The 17,135-nt window shown below is 48.9% G+C and overlaps 2 protein-coding genes across 14 annotated transcripts in view; one reads left to right on the top strand and one right to left on the bottom strand.

Moving 5' to 3' along the window:
* Positions 1–10,943, top strand: part of PABPC1L (poly(A) binding protein cytoplasmic 1 like) — a 29,951-nt gene extending 19,008 nt beyond the window's left edge. For both annotated transcript variants that reach the window (XR_014832414.1, XM_005672962.4), the window contains exons 9-15: positions 1,978–2,062; positions 3,102–3,230; positions 3,765–3,871; positions 8,322–8,415; positions 9,635–9,765; positions 10,317–10,385; positions 10,759–10,943. Coding sequence is in view for 1 of the 2 variants with exons in the window: in XM_005672962.4 (XP_005673019.1) it covers positions 1,978–2,062; positions 3,102–3,230; positions 3,765–3,871; positions 8,322–8,415; positions 9,635–9,765; positions 10,317–10,379 (609 nt within the window). In the remaining variant the exon portion in view is untranslated. The remainder of the gene's footprint in view (positions 1–1,977; positions 2,063–3,101; positions 3,231–3,764; positions 3,872–8,321; positions 8,416–9,634; positions 9,766–10,316; positions 10,386–10,758) is intronic.
* Positions 10,944–12,063: 1,120 nt separating this feature from the next.
* Positions 12,064–17,135, bottom strand: part of TOMM34 (translocase of outer mitochondrial membrane 34) — a 35,229-nt gene continuing 30,157 nt past the window's right edge. For 11 of the 12 annotated variants that reach the window (XR_014831742.1, XR_014831741.1, XM_085002691.1 and 8 more), the window contains 2 exons: positions 13,205–13,331; positions 12,076–12,973 (listed from right to left, as the gene is read on the bottom strand). Coding sequence is in view for 10 of the 12 variants with exons in the window: in XM_085002691.1 (XP_084858817.1) it covers positions 12,869–12,973; positions 13,205–13,331 (232 nt within the window). In the remaining 2 variants the exon portion in view is untranslated. 12 annotated transcript variants of the gene reach the window in all.

Raw genomic sequence — 17,135 nt, forward strand, 5'->3', positions numbered from 1 at the left:
GCTGAACCACAGGGAGAGCTCCTTCCTTTTCATTTTGTGTAGATTTTTTATATGGTCTCATTGCAGGCAATAGCGTTGTAGCCTTTCTTGCTTCTGATGTCTGCTCCCTTGTCGCTGAAGTTGGTACAGGGGCTTGCTTCAGGCTTTCTGATGGTAGGGACTGGTACCTGCCCATTGGTAGGTGGACTGATTCTTAGCCCTCTAGTGGGTGGGGCTTTGACTCCAGGTGTGATTAGAGGCCACTGTGTGCCTAGGAGGTCTTTAGGCAGCCTGTGCTTATGGGTGAGGATGTGTTCGCACCTTGTTTGTTTGCCCTGGGGCTTCTCAGTCCTGATGGGTGGGGCCAGATTTTTCCAAAATGGCAGCCTCTGGGGAGTTCATGCTGATGATTCTTCCCAAGACCTTTGCCTCCAATGTCCTTCCCCCACAATGAGCCGCAGTCGCCCCCTGTGATCCCCAGGTAGGTCTGACCCAGATTCTTACGGAGTCCCTGCTTTGCCCTGGGACCCAGTGCCCATGAAAGCCTATGTGTGCTCTTCAAGAGTGGAGTCTCCATTTCCCCCAGTCCTGTGCAGCTCCTGCACACCAGCCCTGCTGGCCTTCAATGCCAAATGCTCCAGGGGCTCCTCCTTCCAGTGCCAGACCCCAGGCATAGGACCCTGACCTGTCACTCCTTGGGGTGAGTCTTTCCAGTCTGTGGGTTGCCTACCTGGTGGGTATGGGATTGCTTATGTCATGTAGGCGCCCCTCCTACCATCTGGATGTGACTACTGCTTTGTCATTTGGTGTTAGGATATCTTTTTTGGTAGTTTCCAGTCTATTTTGTTGATGGTTGTTCAGCAGTTGGTTGTAATTTTGTTGTTTTCATGAGAGAAGGTGAGCTCCAGGCCTTCTACTCTGCCATCTTAACCCCGTCTCCCACCCCATCTCTAAAAGGGGTAATAACTTTGCTGTCAAACAGTGCTTCCCAATCTGTGGTCAGATACATTTGGGAATGGAGTTCCTGTTGTGGCTCAGCGGTAATGAACCCAACTAGTATCCATGAGGACTCGGGTTTGATCCCTGGCCCCACTTAGGGGGTTAAGGATCCAGCATTGCCAGTTAAGGATCCAGTGAGCTGTGATTGCAGATGTAGCTTGGATCCTGCATGGCTGTGGTGTCGGCCCAGCAGCTGCAGCTCCAATTTGACCCCTAGCCTGGAAACTTCCATATGCTGTGGGTATGGCCCTAAAAAGACAAAAAAAGAAAAAAATACATTTGGGAAATATTGTATTCATCCAGAGAAGCCTGGATTTCCCCCTTCCCCATAGCAGGCAGCAGCTCGATGTGGGATCTCAGTTCTCAGACCAGGGATTGAACCTGAGCTGCAGTGGTGAAAGCATCGAATCCTAACTATTAGACCACCAGGGAACTCCCTCAATTTCTTTACTATATACCTTCTTCTACCCTAATATGCCAGCGTGCGCTGTGACTTTCCCAACGTGGCAAGAGTGTGTAGCATTCCTCCAACTTAGATGGTCATTTTTGTGGGATGTCTGCCAGCATCTCTCCTGGATGTTGCTGTCCGTGGGGCATGGTTTGGGGAAGGAATCTGGGAGACTTGGAGGAAATAGAAAGATGTCAGTAGAAAGGCGAGTGGCTCTGAGGCTGGGAACACTCCTCCCCCTTCAGCAGTTACACTGGCACAAGTTACAGTGGGAGGTGTCACTATTTTATCCAGGTTCCTGGGCAGGTAGTGCTGATCATTGGGGCAAGGATTGAACCTGAGATCCTGCCCGGAAGGGTCCAGGACTAGGGGACCTCCTGAGATGGGAAGTGAGAGCCTTCTTCCCAGCATCGTGGGTCTCTACTAAGCAGTCCCCTGGCGGGGGCGGGGGTGGGGGGGTTCCTGCAGCACTGTGCCTGCGAGGAGGCAGTTTCTCACCTCCCCAGCCGCACCTCCGCACCCCTCACTCTCGGTCCTTTCCTCCCATGCAGCCTCCAGCCCAGTCGCCATACTATGCCTCTGGCCCACCCGTCCAGCCTCCCCCCAGGTGGACAGCCCAGCCACCCAGGCCCTCGTGTGAGTGACCCAGCCCGTCCCCATGGGCCCCACGGGGCAGTGCGTAACAGCGGTTCAGGACACACGAGGTTGGGAGTCCAGCCTGGCCCTGCCCCTTCCTGGGGTGTTAGTTCGGATGGGTAACCTCGCCTCTCTGAGTCCGTTTCCCCTTTCCAACGTGGGCCTGAATGAGATGTGCGTAAAGCCCCGAGAACCACGCTGAGCCTGTAAAAGACATGCCCTGTAGCCGTTATCCTCAGGGAGCTCCAAAGGCTCTCCTGATTTGTGATGGAGAAAATCCCTGCAAAGCTGAGAAAATGTTAACTCCTGGAGTTCCCTGGTGGCTCAGTGAGTTAAGGATCTGGCATTGTTGCTGCTACGGCACGGGTTTGATCCCTAGCCCAGGAACTTCCATATGCCTCAGGTGCGGCCAAAAAAAAAAAAAAAAAAAAAAAAAAAGAAAGAAAAGAAAAGAAAACATGGAGTTCCCATTGTGGTGCAGCAGGTTAAGAACCCGACTAGTATCCAGGAAGAGGCAGGTTCGATCCCTGGCCCCCTCAGTGGGTTGCCATGAGTTGCAGTGTAACTTGGATCTGGCATTGCTGTGGCTGTGGTGTAGGCCCACATCTGCAGCTCCGATTTGACCCCTAGCCTGGGAACCTCCATATGCTGCCCTAAAAAGGAAAAAAAAAAGAATGCAAAAAGAAAAAAAGAAAATGTAACTCCTTCGGCCACGCTGTTGATGAATGGCCCTTCTCCAAGAGTGCAGTTCACCCTGACCTGAAGCTGCCCTGGGGACCAGGGTTGTGTGGTCCTGGTACCTGTGCTTCTTGGGGCTCTGGGGAGACAGAAGTTGGCTTTGTGATTGCAGATTTCCACCCCCTCCCCTGGACTTCTGGGTCTGCTAGTGAATTCATTCATCTTTCTGCTGATGAAGGTTCTGGTTCCCCTTCCGATCCCCTTCCCTTTACCTCCAGAACCGTCAGGCTGCCAGGTGCCCTCCCCCCCGCCCGATTGTCCCCTTCCACCCAAACTTTCTGTACGTTCTCTGTGCCACCAGCCGCCTACCCACCTGCTGCCTCAGTGGTCCGGCCAGCAGCCGTGTCTCGGCGCCCCTCCGTCCCCATCAGCAGCTCCAGGCAGGTCTCCATCCACGTGCCACGCCCGGTGCCCCAGACCCAGGGAGTAGGTGAGTGTGGGCAGGGTCCAGAGGAACAGAACAGAACCGTTTGGGGATGGGGGCAGAGGCTTGCTGCTGGCTTCAGCATCAGAGGAGACTCGGAACCCGCCTCCATGGTGACCCTGCCACTCGCCCGCCTGGAGGCGGGGCTGGATTTGGAGGCCCCGTAGTCTAGTAGTCAGCGTGGGCTCCAGGGTCCTATAGGCCCAGTTCCGGGGCTGGCTGACTGTGTGGTCTTGCTCACTGCTGTATCCTCGTCTCTAACACTGGAGTGAAAACAGTACTCCCATTTTGTCATGTGGGCGATGCGATCAGACGTGCAGGGGCTCAGCACCAGCTCTGAACCCGAGTGCGGCGGGCGGCAGCTGTGAGCAGAGGCAGAGGTTTTGGCTGTCAGACAAGCACACCCATTCTCGTTCAGCAGATGTTTGCGTATCTGTGTGCTGGCCCATGCTTGGGCGCTGGGGATCTATGTGAATGCTGGTCTTGAGGTTTTATGCCTTTAGTGCTGCTGCCAGGCCTGACCGTCCCTGCTTCTTGTAGCCAACATTGGTACCCAGACCACAGGACCTGGCGTGATGGGATGTGCTACACCAAGCGGGCCTCTCCTGACCCACAAATGTTGTTCAGCAACGCACAACAGTCCCAGGGTAAGGCTGGCCCGGCTGCCCTCTTATCTCGGGCTCTGGTGGGGGGCCTGGCTCAGAACCTGTCTGAGGTGTTGGTCCTCTCTGGGCCTTGGTTTCCTTTCTTTTCTTGGCTTGTAAAGTTTCATTTATTAATGTGTACCATCAAGAAGAGACCTCCCCGACCCTTACAACAGAAGAGGAAAAGAGGCCCAGGGGCACTCTTTTTTTCTTTTTAGGGTCACACCCACTCGGCACATGGAAGTTCTGGGCTAGGGGTCGGAATCAGAGCTGGAGGTGCCAGCCTACACCACAGCCGCAGCAATGCCAGATCCGAGCTGCATCTGTGACCTATGCCTCAGCTTGCAGCAACGCTGGATCCTTAACCCACTGAGCCACAGTGGGAATTCCACGATCACATTTTGTGTATTCATCATGATTTGTTTTGCCTGGGTTTTTACCAAAACTAATTTGGCTTAGTAGTAATGTGGTGAATAGCAAGAATGTAATTAATCTGAAGAACAGAACTGAAAATATCTTCTGTGTTTATCTCCCGCCCCCTAAAAAAAGTCTCCAACTCAGCATTTTCTTTCTTTTTTTTTTTTTTTGAGTTTGAAATTTTTATTTATTTTATTTTTTTCCGCTGTACAGTATGGGGACCAAGTTACACATACATGTGTACATACTTTTTCCAATGTTTCCTCCCATTGTTGTGTTGCAATGTATCTAGACATAGTTCTCAATGCTACATCGCAGGATCTCATTGTGAATCCTTTCCAAGAACAATAGTTTGCATCCATTAACCCCAGGCTCTCGATCCCTCCCACTCCCTTCTTCTCCCCCGGGGCAGCCACAAGTCTGTGATTTTCTTTTCTGTGGAAACATTCATTTGTGCTGTATGTTAGATTCCAGTTATAAGTGATATCATATGGTATTTGTCTTTCTCTTTCTGACTTATTTCACTCAGTATGAGTCCCTAGTTCCATCCATGTTGGTGCAAATGGCATTATGTCGTTCTTTTTTATGGCTAAGTAGTATTCCATTGTGTATATATACCACATCTTCCTAATCCAATCGTCTGTCAATGGACATTTGGTTGTTTCCAGCTCTTGGCTATTGTGCATAGAGCTGCAATGAACATGCGGGTGCATGTGTCTTTTTTTAAGGAAAGTTTTGTCCGGATATATGCCCAAGAGTGGGATTGCTGGGTCATATGGTAGTTCTATGTATAGATTTCTAAGGTACCTCCATACTGATCTCCATAGTGGCTGCACCAGCTTACATTCCCACCAACAGTGCAGGAGGGTTCCCTTTTTTCCACACCCCTCCAGCACTTGTTATTTGTAGACTTATTAATGATGGCCATTCTGACTGGTGTGAGGTGGTATCTCATGGTAGTTTTGACTTGCATTTCTCTAATAATCAGGGATGTTGAGCGTTTTTTCATGTGCTTGTTGGCCATCTGTATATCTTCCTTGGAGAACAGTCTATTCAGGTCTTTTGCCCATTTTTCCACTGGGTGGTTGGCGTTTTTGCTGTTGCGTTGTATAAGTTGCTTGTATATTTTAGAGATTAAGCCTTTGTCAGTTGTATCATTTGAAAGTATTTTCTCCCATTTTGTAAGTTGTCTTTTTGTTTTCTTTTTGGTTTCCTTTGCTGTACAAAAGTTTGTCAGTTTGATTAGGTCCCATTGGTTTATTTTTGCTCTTATTTCTGTTGCCTTGGGAGAATGACCAGAGGAAATATTCATGAGGTTGATGTCAGAGAATGTTTTGCCTATGTTCTCTTCTAGGAGTTTGATGGTGTCTTGTCTTTTGGTTAAGTCTTTAAGCCATTTTGAGTTTATTTTTGTGCATGGCGTGAGGGTGTGTTCTAGTTTCATTGATTTGCATGCAGCTGTCCAGTTTTCCCAGCAATTCTTGCTGAATAGACTTTCTTTTTCCCATTTTATGCTCTTGCCTCCTTTGTCAAAAATTAATTGACCATAGGTGTCAGGGTTTATTTCTGGGTTCTCTATCCTATTCCATTGGTCTGTCTTGTCTGTTTTGGTACCAGTACCACACTGTTTTGATGACTGTGACTTTGTAATATTGCTTAAAGTCTGGAAGAGTTATGCCTCCTGCTTGGTTTTTGTTTCTCAGGATTGCTTTGGCAATTCTGGGTCTTTTGTGGTTTCATATAAATGTTTGGATTGTTTGTTCTAGTTCTGTGAAAAATGTCATGGGGAATTTGATAAGGATTGCATTGAATCTGTAGATTGCTTTGGGTAGTATGGCCATTTTTACAATATTAATTTTTCCAATCCATGAACATGGAATATCTTTCCATTTCTTTACATCTTCTTTAATTTCCTTGATTAATGTTTTATAGTTCTCAGCATATAAGTCCTTTACCTCCTTGGTCAAGTGTATTCCCAGATATTTGACTTTTTGGGGTGCAATTTTATTTATTTATTAAAAAATTTTTTTTGTCTTTTTACCTTTTCTTGAGCCGCTCCCGTGGCATATGGAGGCTCCCAGGCTAGGGGTCTAATTGGAGCCGTAGCCACTGGCCTACACCACAGCCACAGCAACGCGAGATCCGAGCAGCGTCTGCAACCTACACCACAGCTCACAGCAATGCCGGATCCTTAACCCACTGAGCAAGGCTGGGGATCAAACCTGCAGCCTCATGGTTCCTAGTCTGAATTGTTAACCACTGTGCCACGACGGGAACTCCTGGGGTGCAATTTTAAAAGGTATTTTTGTATTCCTTTTCTAATATTTCATTGTTAGTATACAGAAATGTGACTGATTTCTGAATGTTAATCTTATATCCTGCTACTTTGCTGAATTTGTTAATCAGTTCAAGTAGTTTTTGGGTTGAGTCCTTAGGGTTTTCTATGTATAGTATCATGTCGTCTGTATACAGTGACAGTTTTATCTCTTCTCTTCCTATTTGGATGCCTTTTATTTCTTTTGTTTGTCTAATTGTTGTGGCTAAGACTTCCAAAACTATGTTGAAGAGCAGTGGTGAGAGTGGGTATCCCTGTCTTGTTCCAGATTTGAGTGAGAAGGCTTTCAGTTTTTCTCCATTGCATATTATATTGGCTGTGGGTTTGTCATAAATGGCTTTATGTTCAGGAGTGTTCCCTCTATACCCACTTTGGCGAGAGTTTTTTATCATAAATGGATGTTGGACTTTGTCAAATGCTTTTAATGCATCTTTTGGGATGATCATATGGTTTTTGACTTTTTTTTTTGTTAATGTGGTGTATGACGTTGATAAATTTGTGTATGAACTCAGCATTTTCCTATCCTGTATAGAATTCTTATGTGTATATTTTGAACTATTTCTTGTAAAATGAGGTAGGCTTTACAGAATAAAATGATTTTCTTTTTTTCTTTTTATTCTTTTTACGGCCGCACCTGTGGCATATGGAAGTTCCCAGGCAAAGGGCTGAATCAGAGCTGCAGCTGTGGCTTACACCACAGCACCTCTGGACCTGTGACCTATGCCACAGCTTGTGGCAATGTCATAGCCTTATCCCACTGAGTGAGGCCAGGGATTGAACTCACATCCTCACAGAGACTATATTAGGTTCCTAAGCCGCTGAACCACAATAGGAACTCCAGCAAAATGATTTTATTTATTTTGTCTTTTTTCTTAGGGCCACACCCTCAGCATATGGAGGTTCCCAGGCTAGGGTTAGAATCAGAGCTGTAGCTGCCAGCCTACACCACAGCCACAACAATGCCAGATCTGAGCCACATCTGCAACCTACACCACAGCTCATGGCAATGCCAGATCCTTAACCCACTGAGTAAGGTCAGGGATGGAACCTGCGTCCTCATGGATACTAGTTGGGTTTGTTAACTGCTGAGCCACGATAACTCCCAGCAAAACTTACCAAGACGTGAAAGGGTCAAAAACATGCGGGGCATCGGCCGCAAAGCTACTTGATTTTATTTGGCACCCAGTGGTCAAGAACATGTGGCTTTCAGTCGGCAACATGCATCGGGTTTCTGACACCATGGAAAACATCTGCATCAGAACGAGACTTTGGGAGTTCCCGTCATGGCGCAGTGGTTAATGCATCTGACTAGGAACCATGAGGTTGCGTGTTCGATCCCTGGCCTTGCTCAGTGGGTTAGGGATCTGGCATTGCCATGAGCTCTGGTATAGGTCGCTGACGCGGCTCGGATCCCTAGTTGCTGTGGCTGTGGCTGGCGGCTACAGCTCCGATTAGACCCCTAGCCTGGGAACCTCCATATGCCGCAGAAGCGGCCTTAGAAAAGGCAAAAAAAAAAAAAAAAAAAAGAATGAGACTTTGTCATCCAGTCCACTGAGCCCTTGCTAGGGCTTTTGTCTCACCTGATCATCCCTCCCTTGCTCCCTGCTTTCCAGAGCCTTCCTGGAGGCCTGACAGGGGTAAGGGTTTTGAGGCCTTGCCCATCCATTTGGCTAAGGGACGTGTCCCCGGCACCATGTGTAGGTCCAGGAGCCTGGTGTGCGCGTCCCCAGACAGGAGCCCCTGACGGCGTCCGTGCTGGCTGCAGCCCCGCTCCACGAGCAAAAGCAGATGATTGGTGAGTGGCTGGCTCCCCTGCTCTGGAGCTGGAAGCGGGTGCTGCGAGCTGGCTTGCCTGGTGGGAAGCACCCTAAGCAGAGGTCAGACCTGAAGATAAGATCCCCAGCCTTGTGCTGAACCGCCTGCCGGATGGCCTTGCCCAAAGCGCATTTACTGGCTAGGCCCCCATTCTCTCGTCTTAAAGCACTGTTTAGACCACATGGTCCCCAGGGTTCTTCCAGCTCCACCGCCTCTGGCTTTGCTTCAGGGTGGGAGAGCCCCTGGGTGTGGGGAGATGAGGAGCCGGGAGGAGGAGTGGAAGGGTGGGGTCTTGGGTTTCTGCCAGGAACTGGCCCAGAAGGTGGGTGCTGTGGTTCCTCACGCCTCTCCTGATGTCTCATTAGTCTCCCAGTGCCCACCGCAGGGAGGTAGGACATAAACGTGCACGGGGGGATGAACCGTGTCCCCCACTGGCCCCTGAACTCCTGGGCCATGCACCTGCACCCCAGCATATATGGCAGGCCCGCCAAAGGAGGCCACCACCTGTTGAATGACTGAATAAGCTTTGCTGCGGTTCCCAGGCTCTTCTGTGAAGGCCCGCATTGCCACCACCCCATTGTTAACCGGCTCTCGTGGGGTTTGGCCACTTAACTACCTACTCCTCAAAATTTCTCAATGGGCTCAGCGGAAGTAGAAGGCTGTCAGCACTTCCCTGGACGCATGGTCACTCTCCTCGTGGGAAAAGCCGTCCCCCCCGCCAAGGCACCTGGCACCCCATCCTGGCTACACCCTCCACATGTTGCCAAGATGGGCCAACCATCAACACTAGGCCCTGTCGCTAGAAGTGCCCAGTGGTGGAAGGTGAATTTATCTTGTGTTTGGCTCTCCTGTCCCTCTAAAGAGTCAAGTTCAGCATTAGCATATCCTGTGTCGAATTTCCACGTGATACTTCAAATGATTTCTGACAAGCTGAACAAGAGTAGTCTTTAAAACACAACCAACTTTGTGTCCGATCTCCTCTGCAGTGTCCTTTATGCGTAATGTCAAATCTGATTCTTCAAACCGGCCTCCAAGGCGAGGTCTGCTATGCCCTCTTTCCAGTTAGGACTCCCGCTAAGGCTCAGTGACACACCTGCAAGGAGCCGTTGGGGGACAAGAACCTGGATCCCTCTCTGCTCTGTTGCCCAATACCACCTGGGGATGCTGGGCTGTCGCCAGGTGTGTGCTGTTCCGTGCAGGTGAGCGTCTCTACCCCCTTATCTACAATATGCACACGCAGCTGGCCGGCAAGATCACGGGGATGCTGCTGGAGATTGACAACTCGGAGCTGCTGCTCATGCTGGAGTCCCCGGAGTCCCTCAGTGCCAAGGTGGGCTGGGGCCTTTGAAGGAGCGGGGAGCCCTGAGGGCCAGAGGAGGGTAGCTGCTGCTCAGACAGATGTTTACCTTCTTGCTAAAACCTGGAGTTCTGCTATGGTGCAGGGGGTTAGAGATCTGGTATCGTCTCTCCAGCAGCTCAGGTCACTGCTGAGGTGCAGGTTCAATCCCCAACCTAGGAATTTCCATGTACCCTGGGTGGACCAAGCCCCCCCCCCAAAAAAAAAACCCTGCAAATACCTGCTGCATGTGGGTGTGGGAGAAGCCCTTAGTGAGGGGCTGCGCCTTCAGCCCCTCCAGACTCCCTGAGGCTCCCACAGGCAAGGAGCTGTGTGGGGACTGAGGGGTAGGATTTCCTGGCTGTTGGGCAGTGTAGGCGGCGACCACGGGTTTGTCCTGGGAGCTGGTAACAGTCAGGTGGCAGCTGTGCCACGTGGCAGTGGACAGAGGGTGGGGGAGCCCTCGAGTCTGCATGCTGAGCAGGGGGAGGCAGGGCTCTCCTGCGAAGGCAGCTGCACCAGCCTTTCCCACGTGTGTCCCGCAGGTTGAAGAGGCTTTGGCGGTGTTGCAGGCCCACCAGGCCATGGAGCGAGTGCACGTGCGCTGAGACCAGGTGCGTGGGTGGCGGTGGGAGGATGCTGACAGAGCAGCCGAGCCCAGGACCTGTAAGAGCCTGGGAAAGGACACTGACAGAGTCACAGAGAACCCTGTAGTGTCAACCGGCTTTCTGTGAGGCACCAAGGAGGAGTTCAGGGGTAGCTGTGATGATTAAACACAAGGACAGCCTGTGTGATGGGAACTGCGTGGACTATGGTGCAGAGCGGAGGGGGCGGCCCACCCCGGCACCCCACTCAGATAGGTTGGCCTCATCCTGGGCCCGGCCTGGCCCTGCGCTGCCGGCCTGGCTTGGTCTAGTCTCTGTCCTTACTTGAAGGTGGGGCATCTGCCATACTTTAGAAACAATCATTTTCTTTTTCCATCCCCAGAAAATGGAATCCTCAGCCCTTGGCTGATGGAGCGACCAGCATCTCCTGCTCTTGGCTCTAGGGCCTTGTGAACTGTTAACTTCCCCGCTGGGCTGTATCTATACTTGAGCTTTTTGTGGAATGAGGGCTGGTCACCCAGCCAGCCTCTTATCTGTTGCTTTGTGTATTAAAAGTGTTGCAAACTCCGTCTTGTCTCCCAGGAGGCCTTCTTGTGTCAGAGGGAAGCGGGCAGAGCAAAGGGTGGCTTGGACAGGGTCGGGACCTCGGCTTCAAGGAACAGACACCCACAGTGCGCCGAGCACAGAGCGGGGGTAAAGCCTGCACCTGACAGAGGAGGGCCTCTGGTAATAGCCCCCAGGGAGCAGCTGCCACCCGCCAACGGCGCAGCGGGGACTACAGGGTTGTCATCACAGCACAGAGAAAACGAGCTGCAGCTTCAGGCACCCACACGTTCCTGGACGCCAGTCTCGAGCAGGCGAACGCCCTGGGAGCGGCACCTGCATCTACACTCCTGGCTGAGTGACTGGGGGGTTGCTGACGCTCTACTCCTATAGAAAGGCTTTAGGGTACCCCCCCAGGGTGGGGATCTTCCTCCCCTACAGGGAGAAAAACCTCTTCAGGTAATAAATCCAGATACCTGCCGTACAGGCCCCAAGAAAAGAATGTCAGGTGTGACTAGATGTCACCTCTAAACCTGCCCCTAATCAAAGTGATGCCTGAAGAAAGAAAAGGGGTACAGCTGCCTGCTTTGAAATGGTCCCTGGATCAGACCCATGAGTGTATCTGTGACGTTAAAAATCCGCTTCAGCCTGGAGGTCTGACTGCTCTGAAGGTAGGCTCGGCCCTCGGCAGAAGCAGCAAGCCAAGGGCTGCTGTGATGCAGGAGCAAAGGGCTGAAAAACCCTGTGGGCTCTGCTTTATGGAGTCATCAATCTTCTCCTTAGGGGGAGGGACCCCTTTCCTCCACAGGGTCGAAGCTCCCTAGGTAGGGAAAGTGTTGTGGGGCCACTTCTTGAACCCCGAGCTGGCTGCAGTGTCACTCTCGCGTGACCACTCTCCCGCATCCCACTGGACTGACGGCCCTCTGAGAGCAGGGACTGTGTCTCGTCACTGCTCTTTCCCCAGCACTCCATACACACAGGGCCTGGCCCAGGCAGACAGGCCGGTGAATTTGCTCAAAGAATGGATAAATGCTCAAGCAGTAGTTTTTTCTGTTTTTTTTTTTTGGTTGTTGTTTTGTTTTTTTTCAGGTTTTTTACAGCCATGTTCCAAAATGAACCAAAGCTGGAAAAGCACAAACAAAAGTACAATAGACACTGACGGAGAAGATGTTTACTTCAACAGTGGAAACCCACATCTCAACAACTCAGTTCAGTTCAAATTAACATCAACATATTATAACGAACCTAAGAAGCCCAGAGGGGCCACCACTGGGGTCAAAAGGCAAGTCCCTGCTGGGAATGGGACACTGACTTCAAGAGGGCCCTTCTCCCATCCCACCTTCGGGAGCAGCAGCCACCCCTCTGGGCTCTTGAAACAGCTTAGGTACCTCCGCACGGGGGGTGGCAGCACAGAGCCACAAAACTAGCCAAGGGTCAGGTTCTGCATCCCCACCAAAGGAGGGCTCAGCCAAAAGGCACTGGGGTTCACAGCACGAAGCATGGGCCAAGGACAGGGCTGGGACAGCAGCCCTGGAGAACCAGCTCAACAGGCTGCTTTGGGTGAAGGCGGCCACGGTGTTCCAGCCACCAACCCCACCCCAGCTTGGGTTGCTCAGATGGACTGTGGTGAGGTGGCCTGGTGATACTGGAAGTGCAGCACTCAGGCTGGAGCATGCTGGGTAGAGATAGAGCCAGAGCCAAATGCTTGGCTGACAAGGACCCATCTGTGTGACCCACTAGCTGTCCGCAGCACAGGGGGATGCAGAACAGGGAGAGACCTTTTCAACAAACGTCTGATTTTTGGCTACGCTGAGCTTAGCTTGAACAACCAAAGCCTCTAAATGGGCAGGAGGCCATCAGGTCTGAGGAGGGAGCTCTGGGGCACGTCAGGTCCCACGAGCAGGCACAGGAAGGAGGTCAGGCAGGTGTCCCACTGCCCTTTTGGGATTTTAGTTTAAGCTCCGGTTGACTTCCTGCCGCAACTTCTGTGCAGGGCCGTTCCTGGGCTCAATCTGCAGGAGGCTGTTGATGTCTGCAAAGCTGGATGTATAGTCCTGAGAGGAGACAGAGGGTTGAGGGGTGCAGCCCTGGCCCAGGGAGACCAAGCAGGGTGGGGGCGGCTGCTGAGACGCCAGGGCCTTCACACCCCAGCCTGGAGGCCTGCCCCGAGCACCTGGACCCGAAGGGACAGGGCAGCTACCACGTTGCTGTGACTGCTCTGGAAGTGCCACCACAGGCACAACTGGCTGTGGCTCTCTTGGGGCCTCTGGTCAGGATCTTTTTACCTTGAGTGCCTTGTAGGCTTGAGCCCGTCTGTAAAAGGCCTTCACGTTTCTTCCGTCCAGCCTGAGGGCTTCGGTGCAGTCCTTCACGGCCTCCTTGTACTGCTTCAGCACCAGATGGCAGAGCGCTCTGGGGGACAGACGGATGCAGAGGTTTCAGCCACTCCCTCTGGGCCACCCCCCAGCCACACAGTCCGAGGAGTGACCTGTGATTCCCTGAACACCTCCTGTGCTGGCTGCTTCCTCACGAGCCCCTCCCCCTTTTACAGAACAGAAGGGCTGGTCAAGGTACCACCACTTCTGAGGGGCAGAACTCAATCCAGGTTCGAATGATCTAGATCCTGACAGTGTTCAGTGCCATCATTCCATCCACCTTACACTCCCACACTGTACTCTTTCAGGCAAAAAAAAAAAGGGATTTCTTGAAACCTTCCCCTTAATAAATTATCTACCTTAACAAAACCCACAAAAGTCCTACTCTAAGTACATGCATGTTGACACGTTAGGAGTGAAATGTAAAGGTGTGTACAGCTTATGCATCAAAAATGATTTAAGAGGAGTTCCCGTTGCCGCTCAGTGGGTTAAGAACCCAACTAATATCCATGAAGATGCAGGTTCAATCCCTGGCCTCACTTGGTGGGTTAACGATCCAACATTGCCATGAGTTGCAGTGTAGGCTGCAGATGTGGTTCGGATCTGGCATGGCTGTGGTATAGGCTGGCAGCTGCAGCTCCAATTTGACCCCTAGCCTGGGAACCTCCATAGGGTGAGGGTGTGGACATAAAAAGAAAAAAAACCCCAAAAACAAAAATTAAGATAGCTCTATAGATGGCTATAGTGATAAAGTGAATATAACAATGCTTTTTAAAACTGAGATATAGTTGATTTTATAACAATGTTCATGAATTTACTTGGGAAGTATATACAAGTGTTCAATGTAGAATTCTTTCAACCTGTATTTTGAAAAACTTCACATTCTGCATCAATGGGGGAAAAGTGCATGTGTGTTTCTTTCTCATTCAGTTTAGTCCTTTTCCCCAAAAAGAGTCACTAAAAACAAAACAGACATCCACTCCACCTATTTCCAATAGGTGCAGAGTATTCTCTTGTATGTACCATAATTTATTAATTCCTTGTCAGGAGATATTTTTCGTGGTTTCAAGTTTATAAGTAAATGATGCTGCCATGAACATCTTGGTGCATAAAACTTAGATGCCTATTAGGAGGAACTGCTGCATCAAAAGTTTACATGCATTTAAAATTTTGAAGCACACTATTTCATGATAAAAAGATCAATTCAAGAAGAGGATATTACTACACTTGTCATTATATATGCCCCTAATATAGGAGCACCCAAATACATACAACAAAGACTAACAGACGTAAAAGGAGAAATTGATGGGACTACAGTAATAGTAGGAGACTTTAACACCCCACTCACATCAAGGGACAGATCCTCTAAACAGAAAATCAATACGGCAACAGAGATCCTAAATGACACAACATAAAAGTTAGACTTAATTGATATTTTCAGGACATTACATCCAAAAAAAATCAGTATATTCTTTTCAAGTGCACATGGAACATTCCCGAGGACTGACCACATACAAGGGCACAAAACTAACCTCAACAAATTTAAGAGTGTAGAAATTATTTCAAGTGTCTTTTCTGACCACAATGCCATGAAACTAGAAATCAATCACAGGAAAAGAGAAAAAACTGACTACATGGAGACTAAACAACATGCTACTAAAAAACCAATGGGTCAACAAGGAAATCAAAAGGAAAATTAAAAAACACCTTGAGACAAATGATAATGAAAACACCATTCGAAATCTACAGGATGCCACAAAAGCAGTTTTTAGAGGGAAGTTCATAGCAATACAGGCCTTCCTCAAAAAAGAAAAATCTCAAATCAACAACTTAACCTACCACCTAAAAGAATTAGAGAAAACAAAACCTAAAGTCAGCAGAAGGAAAGAAATCATAAAGATTAGAGAAGAAATCAATAAAATAGTCAAAAAACAATAGAAAAGATCAATAAAACCAAGGGCTCATTCTTTGAAACGGTAAACAAAATTGACAAACCTCTGGCCAGACTCACCAAGAGGAGAGGAAGAACTCAAACAAAATAAGAAATGAAAAAGGAGAGGAGTTCCCGTCGTGGCGCAGTGGTTAACGAATCCGACTAGGAACCATGAGGTTTCGGGTTCGATCCCTGGCCTTGCTCAGTGGGTTAACGATCCGGCATTGCCGTGAGCTGTGGCGTAGGTTGCAGACGCAGCTCGGATCTTGCGTTGCTGTGGTTTCTGGCGTAGGCTGGCAGCTACAGCTCTGATTGGACCCCTAGCCTGGGAACCTCCATATGCCACGGGAGCGGCCCAAGAAATGGCAAAAAGACAAAAACAAAAACAACCCCCCCCAAAAAAAAAAAAAAGAAAAAGGAGAAACCTCAATGGATACTGCAGAAATACCAAAAACCGTAAGAGAATACCATTAACAATTATATGCCAACAAATTTGACAGCCTAGAAGAACTGGACAACTTTCTAGAGACATGCAGCCCACCAAAACTGAATCAAGAAGAGACAGATCAACTCAACAGACCAATCACTAGAAATGAAATTGAATATGTAATAAAAACACTCCCTCCAAACAAAAGGCTAGGACCAGATGGCTTCATAGGCAAATTCTACCAAACATACAAAGAAGAACTTATACCCATTCTTCTTAAACTTTTCCAAAAGGCTGACGAAGAAATAATCCCAAAGACATTCTATGAAGCCACCATCACCCTAGAATCCATACCAAAGACACGACCAAAAAAGAAAATTATCTTTGATGAATATAGATGCAAAAATTCTCAACAAAATTTTAGCCAACCGAATCCAAAAACAGATAAAAAAGATCATACACCATGACCAAGTGGGATTCATCCCAAGTTCACAAGGATGGTTCAACACAGGCAAGTCAATCGACACGATATACCACATTGAAAGAAATGTCAAAAACCATGTGATCATCTCAACAGAGGCAGAAAAAGCATTTGACAAAATCCAACGTCCATTCATGATAAAAATTCTTACCAAAGTGGTTATAGAGGGAACATACCTTAACATAATAAAGCCATTTATGACAAACCCACAGCCAATATACTACTCAATGAAGAAAAGCTGAAAGCCTTCCCTCTAAAATCTGGAACAAGACAAGGATGCCACGCTCAGCACTTTTATTCAACAAAGTACTGGAAGTCCTAGCCACAGCAATCAGACGAAAGAAATAAAAGGTATCCAAACTGGAAGAGAAGAGGCAAAAGTGCCCCTCTATGCAGATGACAGTGATATTATATATAGAAAACCCTAAGGACTCCGTACAAAAACTGCTCAAACTGATCAATGATTTCAGCAAAGTAGGAGGAGACAAGATTAACATTCAGAAATCGGTTGCATTTCTGTATACTAACAAATATCAGAAAAGAAATATAAAAATGCAATACCTTTTAAAATTGCACCCACGGAGTTCCTGTTGTGGTGCAGCAGAAACGAACCGAACTAGTGCCCGTGAGGATGGGGGTTCAATACCTGGCCTCACTCAGTGGGTTAAGGATCTGTCGTTGCTGTGAGTTGTGGTGTAGGTTGCAAATGAGGGGCAGATCCATCATTGCTGAGGCTGTTGCATAGGCTGATAGCTGCAGCTCTGATTCAACCCCTAGCCTGGGAACTTCCATATGCTGCAGGTGTGGCTGTAAAAGCAGAAATAAATAAATTGCGCCCCCAAAATTAAATACCTAGGAATAAACCTGACCAAGGAGGTGAAACACTTATATGCTGAGAACTATAAAACATTAATCAAGGAAATTAAAGAGGAGTCAAAGAAATGGAAAAGACACCCCATGCTCCTGGACTGAAAGAATTAATATTGTTAAAACGGCCATA

This window comes from Sus scrofa, chromosome 17 (assembly GCF_054392235.1).
Source record: "Sus scrofa isolate SSC_HxYL_T2T_F1_AM1 chromosome 17, Sscrofa_HxYL_maternal_Yorkshire_Landrace_v2.0, whole genome shotgun sequence".
Classification (NCBI taxonomy): Eukaryota; Metazoa; Chordata; class Mammalia; order Artiodactyla; family Suidae; genus Sus; species Sus scrofa.